Source organism: Osmerus eperlanus, chromosome 21, assembly GCF_963692335.1.
Source record: "Osmerus eperlanus chromosome 21, fOsmEpe2.1, whole genome shotgun sequence".
Classification (NCBI taxonomy): Eukaryota; Metazoa; Chordata; class Actinopteri; order Osmeriformes; family Osmeridae; genus Osmerus; species Osmerus eperlanus.
In genome coordinates, this window is record NC_085038.1 from 7,318,977 (window position 1) to 7,338,413 (window position 19,437).

At 46.4% G+C, this 19,437-nt stretch overlaps 3 protein-coding genes across 5 annotated transcripts; 2 read left to right on the forward strand and 1 right to left on the reverse strand.

Moving 5' to 3' along the window:
- Window positions 1-73: 73 nt before the first annotated feature.
- On the forward strand, window positions 74-5,884 carry tgfbrap1 (transforming growth factor, beta receptor associated protein 1). Its single transcript, XM_062447335.1, has 12 exons — window positions 74-257; window positions 995-1,700; window positions 1,862-2,056; window positions 2,229-2,383; window positions 2,538-2,620; window positions 2,932-3,273; window positions 3,500-3,557; window positions 3,690-3,833; window positions 3,948-4,094; window positions 4,262-4,424; window positions 4,718-5,169; window positions 5,327-5,884. The coding sequence occupies exons 2-12, from the start codon at window positions 1,013-1,015 to the stop codon at window positions 5,513-5,515; spliced, it is 2,616 nt and encodes an 871-aa protein (XP_062303319.1). The 5' UTR covers window positions 74-257; window positions 995-1,012; the 3' UTR covers window positions 5,516-5,884.
- Window positions 5,885-7,830: 1,946 nt separating this feature from the next.
- LOC134007708 (uncharacterized) lies at window positions 7,831-12,126 on the reverse strand. Of its 2 annotated transcripts, none has more exons than XM_062447338.1 (15): window positions 11,941-12,126; window positions 11,534-11,603; window positions 11,321-11,435; window positions 11,173-11,229; window positions 11,004-11,072; window positions 10,851-10,886; window positions 10,683-10,727; window positions 10,497-10,562; window positions 9,725-9,829; window positions 9,521-9,565; window positions 9,361-9,438; window positions 8,926-8,994; window positions 8,545-8,656; window positions 8,264-8,366; window positions 7,831-8,169 (listed from the first exon to the last, which is right to left on the reverse strand). In XM_062447338.1, exons 2-15 carry the CDS (start codon window positions 11,565-11,567, stop codon window positions 8,153-8,155), a joined length of 951 nt encoding a protein of 316 aa, XP_062303322.1. In that variant the 5' UTR covers window positions 11,568-11,603; window positions 11,941-12,126; the 3' UTR covers window positions 7,831-8,152. The 2 variants fall into 2 exon arrangements, with proteins under 2 accessions (XP_062303322.1, XP_062303323.1); XM_062447339.1 differs by having other exon boundaries at window positions 11,534-11,693.
- A 1,303-nt stretch (window positions 12,127-13,429) lies between these two features.
- On the forward strand, window positions 13,430-18,735 carry LOC134007410 (F-box/LRR-repeat protein 3-like). Of its 2 annotated transcripts, none has more exons than XM_062446852.1 (6): window positions 13,430-13,703; window positions 14,413-14,620; window positions 14,858-15,022; window positions 15,164-15,286; window positions 15,411-15,582; window positions 15,690-18,735. In XM_062446852.1, exons 2-6 carry the CDS (start codon window positions 14,414-14,416, stop codon window positions 16,328-16,330), a joined length of 1,308 nt encoding a protein of 435 aa, XP_062302836.1. In that variant the 5' UTR covers window positions 13,430-13,703; window position 14,413; the 3' UTR covers window positions 16,331-18,735. The 2 variants fall into 2 exon arrangements, with proteins under 2 accessions (XP_062302836.1, XP_062302835.1); XM_062446851.1 differs by having other exon boundaries at window positions 13,432-13,703; window positions 14,401-14,620.
- Window positions 18,736-19,437: the final 702 nt, after the last annotated feature.

Consider the following 19,437-nt stretch of genomic DNA (forward strand, 5'->3'; position numbering starts at 1 on the left):
CAACAGTTTAGTTGTCAAGACAAAAAGCTATTTAACACTTCTTGCTGTTTCGTTTTCTTGAATACAGCCCACGTTTCCCCTACAGGAAATACAAGCCCTGCATGCATGATGACATCAGAAAATCAGGTTAGGTTAGCAGTAGCACAGCTAGCAAGCTAGGGGAGTGGAGAGTAAAGAGCCTGTGTACTCGGGACTACGAGGCCGGGGAACGGTACATTGGCATTTCATCTTTTCGGTCTACAGTCCCCACGGATGGGGTATGATAACGGTTATTTACCTCTTTGTTGAAACGACCTGGGGATGCTGTTGCTACTGGCCGGCTCAAGCAAGGTTTAGTCGCCCCCCTGACTCAGAGGCAGCTAGCTAGTCTTGCTTGAAGTCCAGCATTTATAAAAGCTAGTTGAGTAGGCTAACATTTATAGCAAAGCTAATCCCATAGAGCTAGCATTAAAGGCTCATATGTATCCAATACAAGAGGAAAGATAAATCGCTTGCTAGCATGGGAGTTACAGACTAAGCCTGCACAATTGGCACTGCTAGAATGTTCACATTTATTGCTGACTAACCACCACCACCAACAGGGAGCTTCCAAGATTTGGAAACCCAAAACATGTAGTTTGTGTGTGTTGCATCTTTAAGTTGCAAATACATTTTTAGGCGATATCAAGGATCGTTCTTGGCTAGCTACCTAGCTGACTGACAACACATACCAGCAAAATGCTGGTTATATTGAAACAATGATCTCCTGTAAAACCAAAGGGTGGCAAGTATGCCTTGCCTAAGTCAGTTAGGTATCATTAGTAAGTTACCTCATAAGTGATATTGCTTCTATTTACAGGTATCCAGATTGTTATTGAATCAATATTGAATACACAGTTTATTAGTTCAATATTGAGTCAGTTTATCATGCTAACGTAACATAAAGCATCTTAAGTGCCCCAATATATGAGGGTTTTTGTGACCCCTGTTTCTTTGCCCCCATGTCTTGCAACAGATAGATGTTGGTACTGCGATGAGTGTGAAGGCCTTTGAGCTGGTCCCTGCTGTGGAGCGAGAGCTCCTTATGGGCGACAAGCAGCGCATCAACATCGAGTGCATCGAGTGTTGTGGCAAACACCTGTACGTGGGCACCAACGACTGCTTCATTCACCACTTCCTTTTGGAGGAACACACCTCGTCCAAAGGCAAACGGACATATGTGGCTCAGAAGCTCCTGCACAAGTACCTGGGCCTTAAGAAGCCCGTGGCGGAGCTGCGGGCGGCGTCGGCGTTGGAGCGCCTCATTGTACTCTGCGACGCAACCATCACAGTGGTCGACATGGTCACCCTGGAGACCGTCCCCTTAGGCGGGGCCAAGATCAGAGCGGTGGCCGCCTTCTGCGTCAACGAGAACCCGGTGAACGGCGACCCGTTCGGCGTGGAGATCGGAGTGATCTCGGCCAAGCGGAGGACTGTACAGATATACATGGTATACGAGGACAAGGTGCAGCTGGTCAAGGAAGTGACCACGCCCGAGCAGCCCTGTGCTGTCAGCCTGGACGGCTATTTCCTTTGCCTGGCCCTGTCCTCGCAGTACATGATCCTGAACTACAGCACAGGGGCCTCCCAGGACCTCTTCCCCTACGACAGTGAGGAGAGGAAGCCCATCATCAAGAGAATCGAAAGGGAGGAGTTTCTCCTGGCTGCCCCTGGTGGACTCGGTGAGTCATTACAAAAACAACCAGGCCCTCTGCAGCATTGTAGCTCCTACCCTAATCAAGGGATCTAACCTCCCTACGCATACACAACCCCAGTCTCAGAGGAATATGTTCTGCCCATGAGTTTTTCTCAAAGTATTCACTCACACACTGTGTCTGTTCAGGGATGTTTGCCAACGCTGAGGGGATATCCCAGCGTGCACCAGTGAAATGGTCGGAGAGTGTGATCGGGGCGGCGGTGTGTTTCCCGTACGTTGTGGCGCTGGACGAAGGCTTTGTCACCGTGCACAGCATGCTGGACCAGCAGCTCAAACAGACTCTCCCGTTCCGGGATGGACACATCCTCCAGGACTTTGAAGGTATCCCCAGGCAACAGCACTCCCAATTCCATAAGTGCAGATGTAGTTAAGCTTTGGGTACATAAGTTTTGAGTCTGGTGCCAGTTCAAGTTATATTTACATTTGCCTGATTGCCTAGTATTGTCTCTGACTGCAGAGATTGTGAACTGACCTTGTTCCCGGCCCTGTGTAGGCAAGGTAGTTTTGGCGTCCACCAAGGCTGTGTATGTGCTGGTTCCCCTGCCTCTGGAGAGACAGATCCAGGACTTGCTAGCCAGCCACAGAGTGGAGGAGGCCCTGACCCTCACAGAAGGTGCTAGGAGAAACATTCCCAAAGACAGGTTCCAGGTACTTGCGAACGCACATGAAAAAGTTATGGAAGGTCTTTCCCAAGATGAGGCTTGCTTCCTCTCGTGGATATGGTGCTATGTTTATGCCTTTGAATGTAGAACAGGATGTCTATAAGCTAAGCATGGATTGTATTTCTCTCATCTTTGCCCAGATTTTGCACAAAAGAACTCTCCAGCAAGCTGGATTCATCCAGTTTGGACAGCTTCAGTTTCTAGAGGCTAAAGAACACTTCAGGTAAAAAATGCAATTCAGTGCTGTAATTAAACATGCCACACCACTACGGCACAATTCTGAAATGTATTAAAAGGTTTTAATTACCGGGACTACTAATTGGTTTATGAGCCTTAACCTTTCTTGGGCCCAATGGGGTTTTAATGAGTAGCCAGCTAAATGTTAGGCCTGCATAATCCTTGTCCATCTCATACAGGCTGTAGTTTGAGGCAGTTAACACATGGTAGGGTTTTTGGCGGCAGAAGTATAGCAGACAGAGATGGTAGACTTTGACCTTCTAGGTTTTAAATCCCACCCCCCTTCTCCCCCTCCAGAAATGGCCAGCTGGATGTCCGGGAGCTGATCTCTCTCTACCCCCTGCTGATGCCCTCCACCTCCTCCTTCACCCGCTGCCACCCTCCTCTCCACGAGTTTGCCGACCTCAACCACCTGGCCCAGGGCGACCAGGAGAAGGTGCAGCTCTGCAAGAGGTTCCTCATCTCCTACCTGGGCGAGGTGCGCAGCACGGAGGGCGCCAACGGCTGCGGCGAGGACGTGGACACGGCGCTGCTCAAGCTGTACGCCGAGCAGGACCACACCAGCCTGCTGGACCTGCTGGCCTCCGACAACGCCTGCCTGCTGACCGACAGCGCCCCCTGGCTGGAGAAACACCACAAGTGGGTACTGCAGCAGGACAGAGGGGGAGGATTAGGCTGATTGTAGTGTTTGGTTTTAATTGGAGGGACTTTTCTCTCTCAACACGTTTTGAGGTGACGAGAAATGACAGTCTTTCCAATTCTGTTGGCAGTGTACCTCCATTTCACTCCCGTAAAAACACACAGACACACACATACAGTGTTACACCTATTACTTATATATTATGTTCTATTTTTGTACTTTAAGGTATTTTGCTCTTGGACTGCTCTATCGCTATAACGGCCAGGATTCAGCAGCTGTACAGGTAGACACGTCGCTCTATTGAGGTCCCACCGCAAACATTCCGCCCTTGTCCCACTGTGGTGTCGCTCATGGTCACATGACACATCCTGAGGCGCTGTACAGATGAGGCTTATATCTCTCGCCCGTCTGTCAGATGTGGGTGCGGGTGGTGAACGGGGACCTCCAGGACTCCACCAGGTCGGACCTGTATGAGTACATCGTGGACTTCCTCAGCTTCTGCCCCAGTCTGGACCTGGTCTGGAAGTACGCCGACTGGGCTCTCCAGAGAGACCAGACGGTAGGCGCCCAACACCCTGCTGAACCGGGTCTCCCAAAAGAACACGCGCATGGACAAACTAGATTGGGAGAAATGGTGGTCACGTTCCGGGTTGTTTCCCCCGTCTCCCGACAGATAGGAGTTCAGATCTTCACCAAGCGGCCGGTCGGCAAGGAGCAGCCGGGTCAGCCCGACCCGGATGATGTCATCGCGTGCCTCCAGAAGCACAGCCGGGCTCTGCTGCTCTACCTGGAGCAGCTGGTGCTGGAACGCCGCATCCAGGTGAAAAAAACAAACGAGCACAATGCGAGTGCCAAGCGCACAACCGACATGAAACGACCACCTGGAGCTTGAAACAACCACGATAGTGAAAAGCCTTCATCCCTCTGTCCATCCCTTTCATCCCCTCCACCTCTCCGGTGGTCTCCCCCCCCCCCCCCCCCTTGCAGAAGGAAAAGTTCCACACCCACCTGGCGGTTCTGTATGTGGAGAGGGTCCTTGCTCTGCTGTCCCAGGCCCCCCCGGCCCCCCAGGAGCAGGTGGGCCCAGCCAGGGACAAGCTGCAGCTGCTGCTCCGGGAGTCCAGCCTCTACCGGGTCCAGCTGCTGCTGGGTGAGATCACACGCCTTTTATAACGGCGGCAGCTGTCCACTATCAGTGTAAAGCTGTTGTGCTAGCTATCAGTTATCCATAAAATGCTATTGTCCTTGGTAGTTTCAATATAAAACTGTAGTCCCAGCTTTTAACTTAATAATAAAAAATAACAAACTGTTGTTTTAGCTGCCAGCTGCCATAATAAAATTGTACTAGCCATTCTTTTCTGTTTATCCAAATAAATAAGTATTTATTGGTTCTGTGCTGTTAGAGCTTGTAATATTTGATTTGATTTGACCACTTTAAACCAGGTAAGATCCAGGACTCTGAGCAGCTGCTTCTTGAACGTGCCACGCTCCATGGGAAGCTGGAGGAGCATGACAGGGCGTTACACATCCTGGTGCACCAGCTGAAAGACTTCCCCTCCGCCGAGGCCTACTGCGTCTGGGCCTCCTCCTCTCGAGACCCTGCTTACCGGCAGCGCCTGTTCCACCTGCTCCTCGGGGTGTACCTGAACCAAGACCTGCCGCCAGCCGTGCCAGGCGGTGGGCGGCTGGAGATGGCAGCCGTGGACCTGCTAAACCGCCACGGCGAGGCGTTTGACGCGGTGCGCGTGCTGAGCATGCTCCCCGAAGGCTGGTCCCTCCAGCTGCTGAAGCCTTTCCTGGGACGGGCCCTCAGGGCCAGCATGCACGCCTGCCGCACGTCCCAGGTCGCACTGGGGCTGGCGCGCTCTGAGAACCTCCAGCTACAGCACGACCGGGTAAGCCCTCTCACCCCGCCTGAATGAACACAAACACACTCTCACGCTTCCTAACACGAGTCGTTGATATTCGCTTGAGCTGCTGTTGCGCCGGTTCTAAACACTGACATGTAGCCTCACGAAGGTTGTGTTTCTAACTGTGGCTTTTCCTCGTCAGCTGAGGCAGAGGCGGAGCCCCGTCCTAGTGTCCGATAAGAAAGGATGCCACCTGTGCCACAACACGTTCAATGAGCCCGACTGCGTATGCCTGCCAGGGGGGGTGCCCGTCCACACGCACTGTGCCGCCCAAAGGGCCAGAGACTCGCCCACTAAAAGACAACTGACCAATAGTAGCAACCACACCTGAGACCCTGCCTACTCAAGCCCAGCTCAGGGGAGAATTGTGGTTGGAGGAGCCAAGTTGTGTTTGTGGGTCACAGAACGTTCTGGAAGGAGACGGGGTCAGGAATGCTATAGCATACTTGTGGCTCGGATCACTGGAGCCCATTGTGATGCAAACATGGAAACTCAGAGCTGCTCCCTTTCCACTACTCGACGTGTGTGTGTGAGCGTGCGAGCGTGAGCGAGAGAGATAATCCATGAGATTACATATTTACATACATACATTATACACTGAGAATACCTGACAGACTGTGAATTAGGAATCAGAAACCCCAAATACACCAAACTAACCCCTAATTTCCCTCCAAACAGTAACACAAACTCATAAACAAAATCTACAACTTTAGAAGACTAGTCCAGCTCTGAACCACCATTGTGAAAGTGTAGTCCAGGTACTGGTTCTGAACCCAAGGTCTTAAGCTGGTCCACGGTGATGGTTCTGACTACCAGAACATGGATCTCCTGGCTCACCACAGCAGCTCCATCTGGACCGAGGCCTCAAGAGCCTGGGATGACATCGAGCACATCTGAGGAAAGCCTTCTTGGCTCCAGTCTTGGATGGGTTTAGGGATCTACACCTCTCTACTTTAGTACCACATGTTGTTTCCTCACAATGCGAGAACCTTTTGGCCGACAGGTTACAGGCCGCCATCATGGTTCACTTGGATAATGTTGACACAGAACAAAATGTCTCATTAACCGAGTGGAGATTTGTCTTAAAACACCCAATACTGTCAGGAGAGTTCATACTGTCAGCAGCACCTTAGATGTTAATTGCTGGAATGTTCAACTAACCAAATCTAAAATCTGCTAATGGTCACAAAACAATGTGATACCAGGTTGAAGTCAAATGTGTTGGTTAACTCCTATTAACAGGGATGCATCCAGTAGTTCCAACTATAAATGTTGAAATGTCATTGGTTTTCCTGATGTAAGAGCTGGTTGATTCTGCTGCAGAGTAAAACTTCAAAGGGAAATGGAAAACCGTGCAGTGTAGGTCCTCGTGTCTGTCCTGCTTCTGAAGGTTATCGAATCGTTTTTTGTGATAAAAAATGTGTTAGATGTCACGTTTGCAATAGAGGAAGGATAAGCCCAGCCCAGCGAACCACCTCGTGGCCTCTGCTCCTGCCCTGTACCATACATATCTGGCCTGTTTCTCTTTGTCTGTGAATGCAAGCAAACACAAGTCTTCTGTGTGTCTAATGAATCTGAGTTCTGGTATAAAAAAGAAAGTCGCCTGATCAGACCTGTCACAGAAACAGTTTCAAAGGTTGTCATTTATAATGACTGGTGACGGGGGGGGGAAATGAAACTGCTATATTTTTTTTATCATTTGAGAGAGTATTTCGTGGGTGAAGTATTGATTATCAGTCATCGCTCTGTGATACTTGACATTAATATTGACCATTGATCAATATCTTTTGGAGCAAAACAAGTGGCACAATTCTGGGTGTGGCTAACTCTACATAAGTTGATTCCCTGTACAGTGATTGGTCAGGGGAAATGTAGGCCAGATGTTCTGATTGAACACATTAAGCACATAAACTCTTCTCACTTTGTGTGATGTCCTCTATGTGCACGTGACTCCCCAGCTCTTCATCCTTTTCCTAGATATTAGATAGTTGTACATGCCTTGCTTATCTGTCTCTGACATACTGGGATACAAACAAGGATCTGGAAGCTTCTCTGTATGGTGGGTCATCTTCAGACTGGGACTGGCCAATTTGTCTGGCTGTTTTTCTTCTATCAAGGTGATATGTCAACTTCAGGCTTTCCTTGTCTCTACTGCCTGTGCTGTCCCCAATACCACTAACCCTACACAGTAACGCCTGCACAAACTAGAGGCGTGTTTAACAACAGTGAAACGTTCACTAATGTTACAAATGGAAATGTTGCTCATTGTATTTCTATAGGTGATAAGTCGCCTTGTTCTACATGACATTTTGACTCAACACCTTTCTATCTGAACAATATGTAACGTTTGACTTATAAACAAGAACTTTAAGTTACTCTCTTCTTTTCTGACCTTACGGTCCAACTCTTAATCCTAAAGTGTGCACTTTCAACTGTCATACCTGGATTTCACGTCAAAGAGAAACCACACTCACACCTATCTTCTGCTTTAACATTCAATGTAGGATAGTGGATAAGTGCAACCTTCAATGACAGACTTTCATCCAGCCCCACCAGTGTATTTTATAAATATGCAGATACTGGTAATGTATATACTATATTTATTACTGTTGCTTTGTAAATCAATGCCAATGTTGGTGGAATGTACAAAGTGTAAAGATGTTAATTTTAATAAACTTGACAACCTGTATGCTTACATTACTGGGGTAATTGATTTTCCATTTTCATAAAATACAGTATAATCATTCAATCATAAAGATGTTTGCTAAATGAACAATAGCATTACTTAATTTATCATTAAGTAGACTGAATAACTTATTTAGTGGTTTCGACAATTGCTTAGTGCAATATACAAATAAAAGCACATTCATGATAAAGGTACACTATGCAATTGTTCTAAAATATTGTCACTTATAGAACGAAGAGCTGGGTTGTGTTAGGGAGTTGAGTGTTGCTTGACACTTGTATCCTAGAGAAGCCACTTGTCTGTAAAAATAAATAAAAAATAAGAGTTGTGAATATAGCTTTACCCCCCCCCACACCACACACACACACAGTGTACATGGAACCAAGTCCTTACCTCTGGTTGTGTTGAAGCAGCTCTCACAGTGCACCTTCTCTTTGAGGACCCACATGCTACTCCCCTCCTCCAGATCCCCTAGAGGACAGTAGCACACCTCACACTAGGGGGGGGGGGGGGGGTATGAAAGAAGGATAACAATCAAATGAAGAACTCAGATTATCAGTGAACACAGCACGATACACATCTCATCTCAAGCTCTGTCTATCCCAAATCGGTCACTGCAGCATCAGAGGTATGCAGAACTGCTCCAGGAGTTCAATGGGTGGGTGTGTCTAAACCTTGAAGCAGGCGGTGTGGCTGCAGATCTGCAGGTCCTCCAGGATGATCCTGGCTCCGGCCTCCGGGAGAGGTTCACAGCAGTACGAGCACAGCCCCTTCTCTGTCATGCACCTGAGAGGAAGGGAGGGGAGAGAGTTGACAGTGAACACATTCACACACAGTAGGAGCACACTCACTGGGTCATCTGTTCAAAGATATTTGTTTCAGTCAGAGAAGTTATTCAAAATGATAATGCGTGATTGAGACTGACAAGCTACATGCCATTGTTTACAAAAAATAGAGATGCAACCATTATCATTTAGACCTATTATGCTATTGGTCCCAGTGTTTTCTGAACATGTTTTAGCCACCGGTCCACTCCCAACCAGCGAGGTACTGACCTGATAGGCGGAGGGATGTTAGCCTGAGGAGATGTCAGGAACACAGGTGCTGAGGACTCTGCCACTTCACTGACAAATAAGACAGGAAGGAAATGCATCAAAGGATGGAGAAGTGACCTTGAGTTCACTTCTACTGTAGATCCTTCATGTTTTTTTTTCTTATAACCACTAATTTACACTATACCAGGAATCAATTATTCCAGTTTGTTTGTATTGAAGCTGATAATGCGTACCAGTTCTGCATGAGTGAACCTTTTCTCTCAAAACCGTATTCCTTCCCCCGGATTAGCTCTCTGGTTTGAGTTACTTAATACTCTCAAGAAAACAACAAGCTCAATAATAACAGGTTTGGAGTTTATAGGTGATGTACAATATTTCAGATACAATATTTGAGGAAAAGGTTGTCAGGGTATTTCAGCTCAGCATAGTTCTTACTCCAGATTTGAAGGATTATTTGTCTTTGTTTGTATGGTTGATTCTGTTGTTCCATTGCTTGTTGGGTGTTCGAGAGAGCTTTTGGAGGGAGACAAATAAGGATGTGTTAGAATATTAAGGCACAGAGAGGTAAACTATCATAGTTCCATTTCATACTAACCCATAAGTGTCCACAACTTCTTTTCCAGTGTGAATAATAGGAGAGCTGAAAGTAAATTATTTTGAGATAAGGTTGTGCCGTGTTATGTATGGGATCCTTTCCCCAACGATGTGGACCATTTATAGTATAAAATCGTCAACGAGGTTTATGTCCATATGTAAGTTTAGATGACAAATCTGTCTTGTGACGTAATAAATACTGTACGCTTTGTGGTAGCTAACGGGTGTAGGGTTGTTGTGGGGCAGCCTGGAAGAGAGGAAAACCCTGGTGCTGAAGCTGGACATGTTGGAACTCGGTTCTGCTGACACACTGAAAAAACACAGCACACAGGTGAGCATAGGAAAGATTCTGTTGTAGATGACAAAACTAGACATCAGGGACAGTCAGTGTCCATCAGTGTCCATCAGTCTCCCCACCTTCAAGAAAAGGCTCAAGACGCACTTGTTCCGGGAGTACAACGGCACTTAGGAATTGGCTGAACCTGATGTTAGTTTCCCCCAGGAGTTTCCCCCAGGATCACAATGACTCTTATTGAGAGACTTGTTGCTCTTGTTGATTTGTTGTAACTGTCTTAAAATTATTGTACTCGCTGTGAAATATATTATTGTTGCTTGCTTTTTCCACAGGTACACTCTTGCACTTTTGAAGTTCTTGCTGTTTAATTGTAATTTGTCTAACTACATGCTCTTATTGTTCTTCCCTTTGGGACTTATTTGGTTTCACAATGTATGCTTCATGTTTGGCTACCCACAATGTTTGGGGCTATCTCGTTGTTATGATCAGTGACCTATGCACTTTTGTAAAACTCTCTCTTGGAAGTCGCTTTGGATAAAAGCGTCTGCTAAATGAATAAATGTAAATGTAGACGGTATGTACTGTAAAAAACTAAAAGTGTCACTTGCATGTGGTGTGGTGTTATGATATTCAGTCATTCAATCTACCAAGACAAAATAATTAAATTTCTTCCTTGACGTACCTGGTGGTAGGCAGAAACGTGTTTTGCCAGGTGCTCTTGGCTTCTTTCCCAAACTCTGATGTGATACTTTATGAGATGAGAAATAACAGATAACGTTTGTGGGTTAGTCTGCTTGAGCAATATGTTCTAGAACATTTCTTACTAATGACTATCATGTTTATTTACACTTGAAAAAACTGAGCTTACATTTTTCCAAAGGAGACAGTCTTGTTCTTGGTGGTAAGTGTTGGGCTGAGGTCAAAGTAAGATAGCGGCAAACTTAGAAATTACCCAAGCCAAGGTGTAAACTGAGCAGAAGTGATGCAGACACACTGTTGTATGACTCAAGATATTCAAGTTCAAGAAAGAACTGACCTCTCTTTGGAAATCACCTCTTGGCTTCCACCAAACCTGCTCAAACCAAGGCACAAGGACAATTCACACCATGTGGTTAAATGGTATGTTTCAATTAAACACGTTTAAAAAGTTACACAAAAGAAATCTTATTTCTAAGGAGCGTATGTTTACCTCTTGGCAAAGACATTAACAGAGGAGCCGGGACTAGAAGGGCAGGACTGGTTCCCCTCTGTGACATGGCTACACACCAGACAGACATTAGTTTCTAAAGAAACTCCATGGAAATGTATCATTATGAAACTGAGTATACAATTTCACATTGCATTTCAAACGGCTTTACCTGTTACTTTTGTTTGGTGATTTGATGTAGCTGGGAATTTCTTTGTTTGTGCCTGGACTGTGTAAAGATAAAAGAATAGTGTGCATGAGAGTGTGCACGTTTTACATACACTGTATGTAACTCCTGTATGCATGTCTTTCACACTTACTACACACTGTCGTCCTCATCTCGTTCACGCCTAATCCAGCTGTTGTCTTGTAGCAGATTGGTTTTTCTTTTGTGGTTGTCGACAATGGCCTGGGAAGGACTCGCTTTCTTAGGTTCTGTTGGACACAAACATACAATATGTTATATTGAGCGTGTCTGTGTGTTTGACACTGTAAATGTAATACGGTACAAAATGTGTAGATCTTAATTTTACCCGGTTTTATAGACTTTTTGACAGAGGAATTCATTGCAGAATATTTCGGAGGGGGACGATCCGATGGAATCTAATTTGTTATTGGCACAGATCAATATACAGAGTTCTCTGTTCCCATTACAAATGGAAAGCGTTGAGTTGTTTTTAGGAGCAGGTTATACTGTAAACATTGGAAATGAGGAAACAGGTACAAAGACAGTGTTTACCATGTCAACATACTGTACACTCTTCACTCTTTGTAAACCTCTCCTTTATACATTGTCTTTCAAATATACCCATAACTACACAGAGAGATAACTAACAATAAACAACAAAGCAAACACACAGACCCTGTATAATTGTATATGTTTTTTCAAAGTAGTAGTAGTAGTAGTTGAAGCACAAAGTAATGTTGCTGGTAGTCTTACCAGTAGGGTAACCCAGAGCTGAATGGACTGGCTGAATATGCTGAAATATAAGATGAGCTTGAGAGAGACGCTCACTGCCACACAGTCTTTCTTTTGTCTCTAACTTTGTCTGTCTCTCTCTTCCACAAGCATCTGTCTCATACACACTGTAGTCCTGCTTTTGAGTTTGTGGATAAGGAGCTCCTTGTTTAAGCGTGGAGGGAGGGTTTATAGAGGGGTGGAGAGCGGATACAGACACCTGCTGGTGTTTCTTAAACCAGGAAGGTTAGCGGTTCCCTCTGACTGTTATCAGTGTGTAGTTGTGGGAGTGACTGGAAAAACACTGGTGCAGAATACAAGAGGCACTTGTACAGACACAAAATAATACACATGGACTACTACAACACATTAGGCCTAACGCTAATCTACCTGGGAGTCGGTGTAGCGGCAGGCCTATAGCTACTATTTATTGTTTCCTTTTAGTTTTGCCTCTGTTCCAGGGATATCATTTTCCAGATTGAGTTGTCTGAAGACAACACGTTGAACTATCACACCATCAATTCTGAATTCCCGAACTTAAAGCTGTAGACGCAGGTCATAGGTTTGCTCATGTCGTTATTAGTGACAACTGTAAACCCTTATCAACCTCTTTATTGGATTGATCACATTGTCTAAATAGCTTAGGCCTTCTCCTGCTCTAAGTGGGCATGGCTCTCAATATAAGTCGCTCAATATCCAGTCTCTCGTCCAGCCTTACACCCCCACCGGCCACCTACCACCTCTTCTTCGGACAACCATATGTGGTCCCACCTCTCAAGAGCGCCCGCTCACAAGCTCTTCCTGTCTGGCCCCCCAATGGTGGAATTATCTCCCCACCTCCATCAGAGATACTGATTGTCTCTCCACCTTCAAGAAAAGGCACTTGTTCCGGGAGTACAACGGTATTTAAGAAAGATTTGTTGGATCAGATGTTAGTTTATTTCCTCCAGGAACACAATGCCACTTATTGAGGGACTCGTTGCACTTGTTGGTTAGTTGTAACTGATTTACCTGCTTGTACTCGCTGTGAATTATATTATTGTTGCTTGCTTTCCTCCAGGTACACTCTAGCACTTTCGAGGATCATGTTGTTATTTGTTTAACTACTACATGCTCTTCTGGTTCCACCCATTGGCACTTATTTGCCTTTCACAATGTATGCTTCATGCTTTGGCTACCCGCAATGTTTTTGGGGCATAGTTCAACATTGACCTATGCACTTTTTGTAAAGCTCTCTCATGTAAGTCGCTTTGGATAAAAGTGTCTGCTAAATTACTAAATGTAAATGTATAAGCCCGTGCATGCATGATGCTCAGCGTTATGAAAAGGCCATTATTACTGAGAAAAAGACGCCTACACTAGCAAAAGAATGTTGTCGTGGTACACAACTCCCCCTGCAGCAAATGTATTGAAAGTGCAGGTATCTTATGTTTTTCCCCAGAATGTACCATCCCACCATCAAGCCACAACATAACACACGCCATTTTCAGCGAGCGTGAGAGCTCTGCAGCACACCAGTACAAGGCTAATTGCATAGGAAAGTAGGTCAAACGACTGGCGGGGAAATAACTCAGCAGATCTCGACTACAATCTTCAATTTGACCTCGTCTACAATTCGTCAATCAATAGTTCCGGAGCCCAATGTGCTTGATAGGTTGGCCAGACCAAAACACATTTTCGAGTGTTGGCCCTGGTTGATTAATAGATTTTTTCGACTAGAACATTACCACTGAACACCGAACCAGGTAGGAATCAGACGGGCTTGGACTGGTTGAATGTAACCTCTTGTTTAAATCGCATAAAGACCAGTGCTAATATTGTTTTTATGTGCTTGACTAATTATAATTTTCTTCAGAAGCAATCCAAGTTACGAGGTTGTTGCAACCACAGATGGTAGCTCGGCTAGCAAGCATAGTAGCTAGTGCTAGCCTAGCTAGCTAGTAAGAATCTTAAATATTGATACTATACAGCACCAGTCTTGCTATCTAGAATATAACCTATCATATATACTTAAACCCCACAGTCAAGTTTTAATTTATTCTATTTCTCCGAAATTGTGCAGTAAAAATAAATAAATAAATAAAACATTATGTAAACAGAGCTAATGAGTCAGTTAGCTAAATCCATCCTGTGACTTAGCGTTAGCTGTGGCTGTGCGTGGCGCGTTCAAAACATTTCTATCACTGTGGCCGCAAATGTAAATATTTACCGGACTTATCACTAGCTATGTAGTTTGCTGATAACTGATACCGATGGCAGCCAGGCTAAATAATTTGGTGTTTTTGTATTCTATTTCCATTGACTTGTAAACGTAAATCATTAACGCTCTGGATAAGAGCGTTAATGATTTGCTCAATGACTGTAATTAACACGCTATGGATATCTGATTTATCGAAATGACAGGATGTCCTATTGACTAGGTGTGGTTGTCACTTAACCTAGGTATCTTGGCAGAATGAAGAGAAGTCTAAGAGGAACCGAGCAGCAGGATGCAGGGGGCACCAGCTGTGGGACTCCAGAGTTCTGCAAACGTAAACGCAAGCAGAGTTCTGACGAGAGCGACTGGGAAGAGGAGGGCCTGGACTGGGGGCGTCTACCCCAGGAGATCCTGCTCCACATCTTCCAGTACCTGCCTCTGCTGGACCGTGCTTATGCCTCCCAGGTAGGCCTGCACCATGCACTGTCACGTGTAGAGTGGGACATACGCCAAGTGCTTTTTTACAAAACAGAAGCATAAAGAGCTTGTTAGCAGGGCAAGGTGAAAAGAAATGCTACATTCACACAGAATGTGTAAAAAGCCCCTGTGGTGTAATCTATACCTCTCATAGTTTCCCCTCATCACAATAATATATTCCTACTACACAGACTTTTCACCCTGTGGTATCCCTCCGCCCTCCAGGTGTGCCGCAGCTGGAACATGGCCTTCCACATGCCGGAGTTGTGGAGGTGCTTTGAGTTTGAGCTGAACCAGCCGGCGAGCTCCTACCTGAGGGCCACGCATCCTGACCTCATCAAGCAGATCATCAAGAAGCACTCCAACCACCTGCAGTACGTCAGCTTCAAGGTGAGGAGGAGGATGAGGTGGGACGGAGGACATATGGAGGGTGGTCGGAAGGCGGGTGGATGAGGTAGCAGAAAGAGTGTGGAGGAGGGGGGGGGGGTCAGGAGAGGAACTAAGTATGTGTGTGTGTGTTGTGTGTTCCAGGTGGACAGCAGCACAGAATCGGCAGAGGCAGCCTGTGACATCCTGTCTCAGCTGGTCAACTGTTCCCTGAAGACACTGGGGCTCATCTCCACAGCCAGACCCAGCTTCATGGAGCTGCCCAAGGTACCCAGCCCAGCCCAGCAGCCCAGTCTGGGGACACTCCCTCCTCTCGGTTCTGCCTTTAGGTCCTCGTTGGTCTCTGTTTTGGCCCCAGGTCTGAACTTGTGTGTCGTCTCCTCCATCCCAGTCTCACTTCATCTCGGCCCTGACGGTGGTGTTCGTCAACTCCAAGTCTCTGTCCTCGTTGAAGATCGACGACACGCCCGTGGACGACCCCTCCCTCAAGGTCCTGGTGGCCAACAACAGCGACACGCTCAAGCTCCTGAAGATGAGCAGCTGCCCCCACGTCTCCCCAGCAGGTATGGAGGGAGGGAGAGAGGGAGGGAACGTGTGTGTGTGTTTTGAAAGCCCCCGTTTCCTCATCCACACGTGTCGCTATGCTCCCCCCCCCCCTGCTCCTCCCCAGGCATACTGTGCGTGGCCGACCAGTGCCACGGCCTGAGGGAGCTGGCGCTCAACTACCACCTGCTGAGCGACGAGCTGCTGCTCTCGCTGTCCTCCGAGAAGCACGTGCACCTGGAGCACCTGCGCATCGACGTGGTGAGCGAGACCCCGGGCCAGCACTTCCACGCCCTCAAGAAGAGCAGCTGGGACGCCCTGGTGCGCCACTCGCCCAAGGTCAACCTGGTCATGTACTTCTTCCTCTACGAGGACGAGTTTGGGCCCTTCTTCCGCGACGAGATCCCCGTCACCCACCTGTACTTCGGCCGCTCCGTCAGCAAGGACGTCCTGGGCCGGGTGGGGCTGCACTGCCCCCGCCTGGTGGAGCTGGTGGTGTGCGCCAACGGGCTGCGGCCCCTGGACGAGGAGCTTATCCGCATCGCCAAGCGCTGCACCCAGCTGTCGGCCATCGGGCTGGGCGAGTGCGAGGTGTCCTGCAGCGCCTTCGTGGAGTTTGTGAAGATGTGCGGCCGGAGGCTGTCCCAGCTGTCCATCATGGAGGAGGTCCTGGTGCCGGATCATCACTACGGCCTGGACGACATCCACTGGGAGGTGTCCAAGCACCTGGGCAGGGTCTGGTTCCCTGACATGATGCCCACCTGGTAGAGCACTGCTCTCCCAATAAAGTGTGTGTGTGAATGTGTGTGCACATGCTTATGTTTGAATAATGAGATCGTGAGTGCGTGTGTATGCACGGCTCTTCAGCTATGTTTAAATTCTGCGTCCCAAGGGAGCACTTAGAAGGACAGTCTCTACAGTTGTTTTTCAGTGGTTGATATCAGACTTCCTTTGTGTGTGGAGGATGTCACTTCCCCTGACACCTTCCGTCCACACCTAGGAGGAATTTTACTCTGGGTTTCCTGTATGCTCATCAAGACAATTCCGCAGAGTTGAACCCTAACAAGAATCAATGGCATTTTGACATAGACGACAGCTGTCCTCAATCTTGTGGAACAGCCTGATTTAATAGCCAGAGTCAGGTTGAACCAGGCAGACCAGATGTCGTTTTTCATGTAAAACCAAAATCATTACAAATAATTCTCACTTTATGGGAACAACCCAGAAGAAAGATAATTGTGGATGTTCCAAGAGCATCACTCCAGCAAGTCTGCATGGTCTCTCTCCATCACCTCCTTGGATTACTACCATGGTGTCTCTCCATCACCTCCCTGGTTCACTACCATGGTGTCTCTCCATCACCTCCCTGGTTCACTACCATGGTGTCTCCATCACCTCCCTGGTTCACTACCATGGTGTCTCTCCATCACCTCCCTGGTTCACTACCATGGTGTCTCTCCATCACCTCCCTGGTTCACTACCATGGTGTCTCCATCACCTCCCTGGTTCACTACCATGGTGTCTCTCCATCACCTCCCTGGTTCACTACCATGGTGTCTCTCCATCACCTCCCTGGTTCACTACCATGGTGTCTCTCCATCACCTCCCTGGTTCACTACCATGGTGTCTCTCCATCACCTCCCTGGTTCACTACCATGGTGTCTCTCCATCACCTCCCTGGTTCACTACCATGGTGTCTCTCCATCACCTTCCTGGATCACTACCATGGTGTCTCTCCATCACCTTCCTGGATCACTACCATGGAGGCTCCAGAGCTCCTAGTGCTACCAGTTAGAGAACAGCTTGGTGCAAAGGCTATAGCATTGTGAGTAGTGATGTATCTCTGAATATGGGTTTGTCTGATTCTCTGTCGTTTTGGTGTGGCTCCATGTTTGTCCCAAGCGTGTAAATAGATAGCTTGTGTAAATAGAAATGGTTTGGAAACTAGTGAACGGGTTTTGCTGTTAGATATTTCAATGTTGATGTAAATATGACATATATGGATGTAGACCACCCAATCAAAACATGTGAATGTTGTGCCACGCCAAATGAAGGATATACGTTTGCGAGACATAAAAAATGTCTTGGTGCAAGTGTGGCATGACCTTGTGTCGTCCGTTGCAATTGAAAAGTGAAAGTCAAGTATATCTTGAAGGTTTTCGTAAGAAAGAAAAGACAAACCACAAAGTGTTTCTGAAATGAACAAAGAAGGATGTGGGGGTTCAAGTTGGACGTTGGCATTGGAGCCAATTTGAAAAAGTATACCGGCACAGCTGTAAAATGGCCTTGAAAGACAACATGTATGGGTGGTCATTGGAGGATGATGGTCCATTGTTAGTCTGCTCTGAAACGAGTGCATATGAAGTGGTTTGTGTCCATTCATGTGTTTACCCAATTTTACCCAATACAAAAACAAATAAATAGCATTTTCTTTTAACCTTCGCAATGTGGGGGGTCTGAGACAGCCCGACGGTTAAAATAAAATGCTTCACTTTGTTTTTGTATGCGGTAAAGTTGTCGCAATACAATGGTGGGTCAGAATGACTGATGGGTCAGAATGACCCGAAATTAACACAAGGGTTAAGGACCGAGGCATCCCATTCACAATGACAGCTGTGCTTGGTAACGTGTGTTATTGTGTGAGCCAGTGGTGGGGCTGGAGTTGAGAAGTCGCTGTGTTCCGTCTTGAGGCTATAACTGCTACATCTGTTGTAAGTGAGCTGTGTGTCCTCGTAGAAGCTAGGATATGGACTTAAGACTATGATTCTATTCAGATTCCACTATTGAACTGTATCTTTATAATCTTAGAATCTATATTTGGGCATTTTGTAATATTGTTGGGATTTAAGTACACCTAACTAATCCTTCTGGTCCTCTTAAGTAAATCAGTAACATCCCGAGGGTGTTGAACGCAGGCTTTTCACCAGACTCAGTTCCTGCTATTCGCAACTCTACTTGGAGCACATTGACTTTGGTCTGACGAGTGTAAGAGGCTTTGTGTGACAACGGTATGGACTGATCCATAGACTTACTGGTAATACAGACCCCATCCTCTCTTATCCAAGAGCTTGGAAATTAGAAATTAGGGGAAGGCAGTGATGTTCAAATGTATGTTATGCACCTGTAGGGGGTTAGACCTGCTGTTACCACCAAAGTCATCTTTTACATCCCATTAACCCTCGTGCTGCCTTCGGGTCACATGACCCAAAGGTTCATAATGAACCATCGTTGTGTTTACCCAATTTTACCCAATACAAAAACAAATACAAATAATTTTCTTTTAACATTTGCAATGTGGGGGGTCTGAGACAGCCCAACGGTTAAAAGAAAATGCTTCACTTTGTTTTTGTATGCGGTAAAGATGTCGCAATACGACGGTGGGTCACAATGACTGATGGGTCAGAATGACCCGAAGATAACACAAGGGTTAAACAGTACTTCCGCGATTGGTTATGGATCCTTTCCTCAAAATGCGTGTACAATCTCTCTCACTTGTTTTGGAGAGTTCATTATAATCTGTTCTGTGCCATGAGCCCTTTGACAGATAAATGTTAAGTGGTAATGACCTATATGACCGCACTAGAGAGGCTCCTAATACAAACATATCTAATCGTCTTCACACTTGTGAAGTTAAACCCCTTTTTTGTTTATTTTATGCCAGTATCTAAAATGAACCCCAACTAAAGCAATGTGTGAAAAGAAAATGTAGCTTTCCCCTCCAGCACTTTAAAATATAAATGAAGTTGTTTATATCAAAGATATATATGTATATAACTACCATTCAGAACTTTTGTCTGCATATCTCTGGTTTCTCTGCAATGCATTGTGAATCGTTAGCAAAGTTGATGTTAACTTTCCGCTGTCATTTCTAATCT

What these genes read in the sequence shown, in the direction of transcription:
- LOC134007410 (XM_062446852.1), top strand. Translation starts at nt 14,414, where the DNA reads ATGAAGAGAAGTCTAAGAGGAACCGAGCAGCAGGATGCAGGGGGCACC. An exon ending in TGCAGTACGTCAGCTTCAAG is followed by an intron (nt 15,023 to 15,163) that starts GTGAGGAGGAGG and finishes TGTGTGTTCCAG; the next exon opens with GTGGACAGCAGCACAGAATC. An exon ending in GCTTCATGGAGCTGCCCAAG is followed by an intron (nt 15,287 to 15,410) that starts GTACCCAGCCCA and finishes CCTCCATCCCAG; the next exon opens with TCTCACTTCATCTCGGCCCT.
- tgfbrap1 (XM_062447335.1), top strand. Translation starts at nt 1,013, where the DNA reads ATGAGTGTGAAGGCCTTTGAGCTGGTCCCTGCTGTGGAGCGAGAGCTC. An exon ending in AGGATTCAGCAGCTGTACAG is followed by an intron (nt 3,558 to 3,689) that starts GTAGACACGTCG and finishes CCCGTCTGTCAG; the next exon opens with ATGTGGGTGCGGGTGGTGAA. An exon ending in TGCTGGAACGCCGCATCCAG is followed by an intron (nt 4,095 to 4,261) that starts GTGAAAAAAACA and finishes CCCCCCTTGCAG; the next exon opens with AAGGAAAAGTTCCACACCCA.
- LOC134007708 (XM_062447338.1), bottom strand. Translation starts at nt 11,567, where the DNA reads ATGAATTCCTCTGTCAAAAAGTCTATAAAACCGG. An exon ending in GATGAGGACGACAGTGTGTA is followed by an intron (nt 11,230 to 11,320) that starts GTAAGTGTGAAA and finishes ATCTTTACACAG; the next exon opens with TCCAGGCACAAACAAAGAAA. An exon ending in AACATCCCTCCGCCTATCAG is followed by an intron (nt 8,657 to 8,925) that starts GTCAGTACCTCG and finishes CCTTCCTCTCAG; the next exon opens with GTGCATGACAGAGAAGGGGC.